The sequence below is a fragment of the Phocoena phocoena genome, chromosome 13, assembly GCF_963924675.1.
Source record: "Phocoena phocoena chromosome 13, mPhoPho1.1, whole genome shotgun sequence".
NCBI lineage: Eukaryota > Metazoa > Chordata > Mammalia > Artiodactyla > Phocoenidae > Phocoena > Phocoena phocoena.
This window is the reverse complement of record NC_089231.1, coordinates 64,372,478-64,380,875: the sequence shown is the minus strand read 5'-3', so window position 1 is coordinate 64,380,875 and position 8,398 is coordinate 64,372,478. Positions and strand designations below refer to the sequence as shown.

General features: G+C 54.0%; 1 protein-coding gene across 1 annotated transcript; it reads left to right on the top strand.

Moving 5' to 3' along the window:
* The first annotated feature begins 2,396 nt into the window (after window positions 1–2,396).
* Window positions 2,397–4,782, top strand: TMEM191C (transmembrane protein 191C). The gene is made up of 10 exons (XM_065890520.1): window positions 2,397–2,551; window positions 2,673–2,796; window positions 3,098–3,148; window positions 3,293–3,367; window positions 3,556–3,612; window positions 3,736–3,795; window positions 3,923–3,987; window positions 4,068–4,140; window positions 4,449–4,486; window positions 4,581–4,782. Exons 1-10 carry the CDS (start codon window positions 2,397–2,399, stop codon window positions 4,780–4,782), a joined length of 900 nt encoding a protein of 299 aa, XP_065746592.1.
* Window positions 4,783–8,398: the final 3,616 nt, after the last annotated feature.

Sequence of the window (8,398 nt, the reverse complement as noted above, 5' to 3'; positions counted from 1 at the left end):
CTCGGCGCCACCTTCTGGGGCTGGACGTCCAACGCTGGAGCCAGTGATGGTGCCAGGCTCAGAGCCTCAGCCATGTGGTGTGAGTCACTGGCCCCCTGGCTCTATGAGGGAGTTTGGTAACAGCCCCACTTTACAGGTGGAGAAACCAAGCCGCAGAGCTGGAGGGGGATGTGGGGCACTCACACCAGCACCTTTTTATTTTTTTCTTTTCCATTACGGTTTATCACAGGATATTGAATATAGTTCCCTGTGCTATACAGTAGGACCTTGTTGTTTATCCATCCTATATAAAATAGTTTGCATCTGCTAATCCCAAACTCCCAATCCATCCCTCCCCCATTCCCCTCCCCCTTGGCAACCACAAGTCTGTTCTCTATGTCTGTGACTCTATTTCTGTTTCATAGGTAAGTTCATTTGTGTCATATTTTAGATTCCACATATAAGTGATATCATATGGTATTTGTCTTTTTCTTTCTGACTTATTTCACTTAGTATGATCATCTCTATGTCCATCCATGTTGCTGCAAATGGCATTATTTCATTCTTTTTGGTGGTTGAGTAGTATTCTGTTGTATATATACCACATCTTCTTTATCTGGTCATCTGTCAGTTGTTTCCATGTCTTGGCTGTTGTAAGTAATGCTGCAATGAACATTGGGGTGCATGTATCTTTTCGAATTAGAGTTTTGTCTGGATATATGCCCAGGAGCGGGGCTGTTGGATCATATGACAACTCTTTTTTTTTTTTTTAATTTATTTTTGGTTGCGTTGGGTCTTTGCTGCTGCACGTGGGCTTTCTCTAGTTGAGGCGACTGGGGGCTACTCTTCATTGTGGTGTGCGGGCTTCTCATTGCCGTGACTTCTCTTGTTGTGGAGCACGGGTTCTAGGCGTGCAGGCTTCAGTAGTTGTGGCTTGCAGGCTCTAGAGCGCATATTCAGTAGTTGTGGTGCACGGGCTTAGTTGCTCCGCAGCATGTGGGATCTTCCCGGACCAGGGCTCAAACCCATGTCCCATGCATTGGCAGGCGGGTTCTTTTTTTCTTTTTCTTTTTGTTTTAGCGGTACGCGGGCCTCTCACTGTTGTGGCCTCTCCCGTTGTGGGGCACAGGCTCCGGACGCACAGGCTCAGCGGCCATGGCTCACGGGCCCAGCCGCTCCGCGGCATGTGGGATCTTCCCAGACCGGGGCACGAACCTGTGTTCCCTGCATCGGCAGGCGGACTCTCAACCACTGCGCCACCAGGGAAGCCCGGCAGGCGGATTCTTAACCACTGTGCCACCAGGGAAGTCCTGGCAACTCTATCTTTAGTTTCATGAGGAACCTCCGTCCTGTTCTCCAAAATGGCTGCACTAATTTACATTCCCACCAGCAGTGCAGGAGGGACAGCTTTATGGTAGGCACCCAGCTGTATCTGCTGACTCCTCAGACTTTCCTATTTCTTTTTCTTGCTTCCTTGTAGGTCCTCCAGCACTGTTAGACCTGAGCAGGAGGGTCATTCTTGTCTCTTAAAATCTTAACGGGAAGACTGCTAATACTGCCTCCCTAAGGAGTGTGTTTACTAAGCAGCTTTCATCAGTTTAGAGTCCCTTTCGATCCCTCTTTAAATTTTCCACAGAAGAGGAGCTCTATCCCGCGTGCTGCTCCTACTGAAATGCTCTACTGAAGCTGGTGTTCTCCCTCTTTTATCCATGTGGTGAATGACGTCAATTTTTTGATCTTGAACAATCTCTGGAATAAAGTCTTCTTGGTTTCATGTACCTTTTTTTTTTCAATGTACCCCTTTGGATTTGGTCAGCTAATTATTTAGGACTTTTGCATCCAGCTTCATAGTCTAAATTGGCCAAATGAAAGCCGACTTTAAAAGGACAAGTTTACCTGCAATTTCACCAATGAAATAGCTTGTCTTTCTCTTGTTTCCTTTAAAGATCTTATCCGTGTACATTACAATCTTAGTTATTTCAGCATACATAGTAAATCATATTCTTTTTTTCACTAGACATCATATCTCTATGTATGCCACATAAAATACATCATTTCAGTAACTACAGTGGTGTCCTCTTTGTGATGACTGTAACTACCCACCTGAGTGAACCCACTTAACGTGTTGTGGTTTAAGAATTTTATTTTTTTCTTCCTAGATTAAGTTCCCAGGAGTGGGATCATTGGGTCCAAAGATAAGAACCTGTTTACGGATCCTGATCTCTTTCCCACAGGAGGCTTCTCAGTCCGCAGTGCCGTCGGCAGCGAGCGGGAACAAGCCAGCCTCGCCTTCTGCTTCAGGTGCGAGCACCCACCGGCCTGCGCGGTCCGATGGCTGCCCGTGAGCAGCGGTTCCGAAACGCCCCGCGCTCCATCCATTGTGACGCGGGTCCGGCGGCGGCGGGCAGAGCCGGGGCATGGCCGAGGCGCAGGAGCTACTGCTGCAGCTGCTGAAGGACAACCGCGACGGGCGCCTGCGGAAGCAGGAGCTGGAGGAACTGGTGCGCGGGCTGGAGGCCGAGAGCGAGAGCCTCACAGCGCGCCTGCACGACCTGAGCGAGCGCGAGCGCAGGTGCGGGCTGCTCCTCACCTCCACCCGGGCCTTGGGACCGAGCCGACGTGCGGGGGCACCGCGAGGTGGCTGGCATCCCGGCGTCACCCCGGGCCGCGGAGCCTCAGTTTCCCCTCCGCAGCCTGCAGCGGCAGCGGAGCCAGGCGGCGCGGGCCCTGCGCGGCAAGGCGAGCGAGGCGGCGCGGGAGTGCGCAGGCCGGGCGCACCGGCGGCTGGAGGCTGCGGAGCAGCACAAGTGGGACCTGGTGGGGCGGGGCCCTAAATGGGGCGGAGCCTTCGGGGGCGGGACCTTGGACGGGGCGGGTCTCTGGATGGGCGGGACCAGTGAAGGGGGAAGGGCCTTGAGTGCGACGGAGCCTGGGGAGGGGGGGCCTTGGACGGGGTGGGACCTTGTGTGGGGCGGGGCCTGAAGCAGGGTGGGACCCTGGACGGGGCGGGGCTGTTGGTGGGCGGGGCCAGTGTAGAGAGGGATCTTTAATGGGGCGGGGACTGCGGTGGGGGCGGGGACCTCGCAGAGGCCCGGACCGCCCCCTCGATCCCGTCCAGGAGCAACAAAACCGTCAGCTGCAGGAGCAGTGGGAGGAGCTGTCAAGCCAGGTACCTTCAGGAGACGGCTTCCGTCTCACGCTTCCCCTAGGAAGCCCCACCCTAGTCCCCATTTCCGCCGCGTCCCCGCCTCCCAGGGTAATCCCCACCCCTAGAAGCCCCGCAAGCCCCGCCCTCACAAGCCCCACCCCCCAGCTCTTTTACTATGGAGAACAACTGAGTCCGCAGCGCGCAGAGCGGCAACTCGGGACCCAACTGGTGGCTTTGCAGGTGCTTGGGTGGGGCCCCGAGGGCAGGAGCGCTGGTGTGGGCGGGGCTTTGATGACCTGAGGGCGGGGCCTTGGGGCTGAGGTCGGGCGGAGGGGGGCATGAACCTCTTGGCCGGGCGTTGGGGCGGGGTCTGGCGCGGCGAGCTCGGGGAGTGCCGGACTCCTGACCTTCCCTGGATCCTCCGGAAGAAACAACTGGAGCTGGTGGAGGCCAAGCACGCCAGGCAGGCGGAGGCCCTGCGGCAGGTGCGGGCGGAGCCGGGTACTCAGTGGGAGGGTCGGCTTGGGGTGTGGGTGGGGCCTGGGCAGGCGCCGGACGGTGGAGAGGGCTGACTTCCCCGAGTCTAATCAGGGCTCCCCTCATGCCAGAGCGCACAGCGGATGGAAGAGGCCTGGGCCAGCTTCCAGGAGCAGAGCGGAGTCTTGCAGGTGCCGCCACCCTCCACTCGGAGAGCCGCTCACCTCCGACCCCACTGCGGCCTCCTCCCCCGGAGCTGCCGGGGCCTGCCTCACCAAGGTCTTCCCAGGTGTGAGGACTCACTCCCAACCCTTCCAGGAGCTGCAGGGGAAGGTGATGGAGGCGGCGACTGCGCTGGACGCCTCGCAGGGCGGCCCGGAGCCGTAAGGGGTTAGGAATGTCGGGTGTGGGGAGGTGACTGTGGGCCCGGACAGAGGGCACATCGCCATGCCTGTCTCCACAGGTGCGAGTCGCAGCCTGGCCGGGGGCAGGGATGCGCGGGCTCGCTCATGGAGGAAGTGGCCAAAGCGGACTGTGTGAGTGCGGGCCTGGGCGGGGACGGGCTGGAGCCGGGACCTGCCCCCGGGGCCACCCACACACACGTGACCACCCCATAAGGGATTTTCCCCCCCTCCCCCAGGGACCCGCCCCTTGATACCAACCTCGCTGGGCGGCCACGCCTGCCACGGGACGGCCCACCCAAGCACCACTTCCGCATAGGGGACCCGCCCCGTAGTGCCACGCCCCCCACGGAGCGACGCGCACCCACGGGCTCCGCTCCCCCAGGGGGTTCCCCCCACCACTCCCAGGCGCGGAGCTGTACGTCGCTCCCTCTTCCCCGCAGAAGCGGCTGTTCGGCGGCGCGGGTGCGGCGGACATCAGGTGAGCCGGCGGCGGGCGCGGCGCTGGAGTCTGGGGTCCGGGGTGCGCCCGGCGCCCCGCCACCACCCGTCTGCCGGTGCGTCGTGGTCCGCAGGCTGTGGGCGCTGGGCGCGCTGCAGACGCTGCTGCTGCTCCTGGGCGTCGTGGCGCTGCCGCTGCTCTACCTGGCGCTGGTGAACCCCTCGGCCCTCCGCCGCGGGCTCATGCGCCCCGGCTCGGACGCCGCCATCCGTCGCCTGCGCTACACGCTGGCCCCGCTGCTGGAGCTGCGCGCGCGCGGGCTGCTGCCCGCCTAGTGCATCACGCCGGCTGCGGCCGCCAGCACCCGTGTCTCCCGCGTGGTTTCTGGGCATCAGGCGGAGGGGTGGGGTGGCGGGGGTGACTGGGGAGGAGAGGGGAGAGGGGAAGGGGGACTGGCGAGGGGTGGCGGCGAGAGACGGCGAGACGCGGGGGTGGCGGCGAGAGAATGGGAGACACCGGGGCGGGGGCGTCATGTGTCCTCGGGCCCATCGGACGCCGGGCTCCTCCGGGTGGACCTTGGTCCCGAGAGGCTGCCGGGCCCTCGGTTCCTCCAGCCCCGCCGCCCACTCGGGAGGGGTAGGAATTGTTACTAAACCCGCTCTCCCCTCCGGCGAGCAGAGCCCCGGGGCACCGGCTGGCGGGTCCCCGCGGAGGTCCGTGTCCCGCGTCCGCGTGGTGGTTACACAGTCCCCGCGGCGCCTCTCCTCCCCTTGGTCCGCGGCGCTCTCCCGCGTCCGGGCTGTGCGGACCGTGCGCGCTCACCACTGCGGTCTTCGCGGGCATCGTCTCTTCATTTATGTAAATGTTCTGCTTAATGGAGATGGACCTCGCGTTTCACTTAGTCTCTGATGCAGACGCTGCTCGATTTTTATTATTTACTTTTTTTTTTTTGGTAGTGAAATTGTATCTCCTGTGCACACATACGTGCGTTTTTGTTTTGTTTTTGCGGTACGCGGGCCTCTCACTGTTGTGGCCTCTCCCGTTGCGGAGCACAGGCTCCGGACGCGCAGGCTCAGCGGCCATGGCTCACGCGCCCAGCCGCTCCGCGGCATGTGGGATCTTCCCGGACCGGGGCACGAACCCGTGTCCCCTGCATCGGCAGGCGGACTTTCAACCACTGTGCCACCAGGGAAGCCCTGGGCACATTTTTTATATTTAAGGGCTAGGTGCATTTCTTTTCCTGCAAACAATTCATATTATTTTTTCATGTTAAAACTATAGGATTGTAGGGTTTCCTTCTCCCTCAGTTTTTTCAACGCTCTTTTTTAGGATGCATTTTACCTTCGAGATCTGTTGTGAATATTTCCCCAGTTTGTCTTTCGCTTTGTTTGGGGTGCTCTTTTGCTATGTGTTGTTTTGGTAACAATTTGCTTTCCTGTACTGATCCTGGATTTTCTGGGTTATGAAGGAAACTGTTCCCGTCTTCTTCCAACACTTGCATGCTTCCTTAGTTTATATTCAGCCTGTTGTCTGCCTCTGGAGGTAGGGACTTAGTATGGTTTAGGATGTGAGGACCTTTTGCATTTGCTTGATTGGGATTACACTGAAGTTAGGATAAGTTTGCAGAGAAATGTCTTCCAAGCCTCGGGCGACATCTCTCTCCATTTTTAATTTTTCTCAGCATTTTGTGGTTTTTTTAGTGTAAAGGTCTTTCATGTCTTTCCATTTATTCTGAGGGATTTTATGTTTGGGGTGCTATTATACATGGTATAGGATTTTTTTGTTTTAATTTCCAACTGTTTATTGCTGGCATATAGAAATACAATGACTTTTGTGTATGGACCTTGTAAACTGTGGTATTGCTGAACTACTCCCTTGTTAGTGCTTTGAAACTCTTCCGTAGCTTCCTCAGGATTTTATAAACAATCTTATTGTCTGTGAGGCAGGACTGTTTCTCTTCTTCCTTCCAAACTGTCTACCGCTGGCCACACACTCGGTACAAAGCTGATTAGAAGTGGTGAGAAGGAGTGCCCTGGTCTTGCTCTGGATCTTGTATTTCATCATGACTATGTTAACCATGTTTTTCTTAGAGATCTTTATCAGATTGAGGAACTGTTCTCCTATTTCTAGTTTGCTGATTTTTTTTTTTTGGCCATGCAGCACAGCTTGAGGAATCTTAGTTCCCCGACCAGGGATCGAACCCATGGCACAACAGTGAAAGCATGAGTCCTAACCACTGGATGGTCAGGGAATTCCCAAGTTTGCTGATTTTTTATTACGAATGGGTGTTGAATATTGTGCAGTGCTTTTTCTGCACCTGTTGATCATATGGTTTTCCTTCTTTAGTCTGTTAATGTGAATGACCCTGATTGCGTCTTAAGCCAACCTTGCCTTCCTGGGATAAGGCCCACTTGGTCATGATGGTCCTTTTTTACACATTGTGTTCAATTTGCTAATATTTAGTTAAAGATTTTTGTGCCTGTGTTCATGAGAGGGATGTTGCCCTGTCTTCTAATTTTCTTGGAAGGTCCTTGTCTTTTTTTTTTTTTTTTAATTAGTTAATCTATTTGGCTGCATTGGGTCTTAGTTGCGGTACACAGGATCTTTCATTATGTAGTGTGGGCTCCTCACTGCAGCATTTGGGCTCTAGAGCGCGTGGGCTTAGTTGCCCTGCGGCATGTGGGATCTTAGTTCCCCCACCAGGGATTGAACCCATGTCCCCTGCATTGGAAGGCAGATTCTCAACCACTGGACCACCAGGGAAGTCCCAGAAGGTCCTTTTTAATATCAGGGCTGTGTTGCCCTCATAAAAAAATGAATAGGGAAGTGTTTGTTCCTCTCTTTTCTGAAGGATAGTGTGTAACACTGGCATTATTGCTTCCTTACATATTGAGACCCATCTTGGCTTTATGATGAAAAAAATTACACCTCAATAATTTTAACACAGAAAAACGTATGAGTCATCAGTGTATGTAGCTCAGTGAATTTCCATAGAATAAGAAACAATGTTACCAGCATCTGATTCTCCTCCTGCCTTCCTAGTGGCTCCCTCCTTCAAAACTAACTTGTGTCCTGACTTCTAACACCATCAAATAATGGTGCCTGTTCTGGAACCTCAGGTGGAGTCATTCAGCAAGTACCTTTTGCTCAGCAGCATCCACACTGCCTGCTGCAGTTGTTCATTTATTTCCATTATTGCCCTGTATTCTTCTGCATGAATAATCACAATGATTTCTCTCTTGTCCAAGAACATTTTGGTCATTTACAGGTTTTGTTTGTTAGGAGTAGCGACCTCAGGACACTATTTCCTGCCCAGATTTTGTAAGTCTGTCGGGTATGTGTGTAGGCGGGGAACTGCTGGCTTGAGCTGCTCAGCCTTGCTGGATGCTTCACACCCAGCAGCAGCAACTGAGTTCCAGGTGCTCCACATGCCCCAATGCTTGACATTATGTATCATTTTATGTTTCAGACAGGCAGGGGGGTGAGTGGGTATCACATTGTGGTTTTAATTTGCAATGATGACTAATGAAGTTGAACACCTCTTACTATGTTTATTGGCTGTTTGGACAATGTCTTTTGTGAAATGCCTGTTCAGGTTTTTTGCCCATTTTTCTATTCAATTGTGTCTTACTGATTTTTTAGTAGTTCTTTATATATTCTGGCTGTAAGTCCTTTGAACAGATACAGGTAATTGCAAATATCTTCCCAGGTTTGTGGCATGTATTTTCATAGAGTCCAATTTAATTTTTTCCCCTTTATAATTAGTGTTTTGGTTCTGCTTAAGAAATCTGTGTGTTCTGAGGTCATCAAGACACGCTTCTGTATTTTCTTCTAAAAGCCTTTAAAGTTTACCTTTAACATACATCTTTCCAGTCCACCTGGAATTAATTTCTATGTCTGATGTGAGGTAGGCAGTCGAGGTTGAGTTATTTTCTATACTGCTATCCAGTT

Coding starts and splice junctions, on each gene's coding strand:
- TMEM191C (XM_065890520.1), top strand. CDS start 2,397: ATGGCCGAGGCGCAGGAGCTACTGCTGCAGCTGCTGAAGGACAACCGC. Junction 2,552..2,672: donor CTGAGCGAGCGCGAGCGCAG/GTGCGGGCTGCT, acceptor TCCCCTCCGCAG/CCTGCAGCGGCAGCGGAGCC. Junction 3,988..4,067: donor TCGCAGGGCGGCCCGGAGCC/GTAAGGGGTTAG, acceptor CTGTCTCCACAG/GTGCGAGTCGCAGCCTGGCC.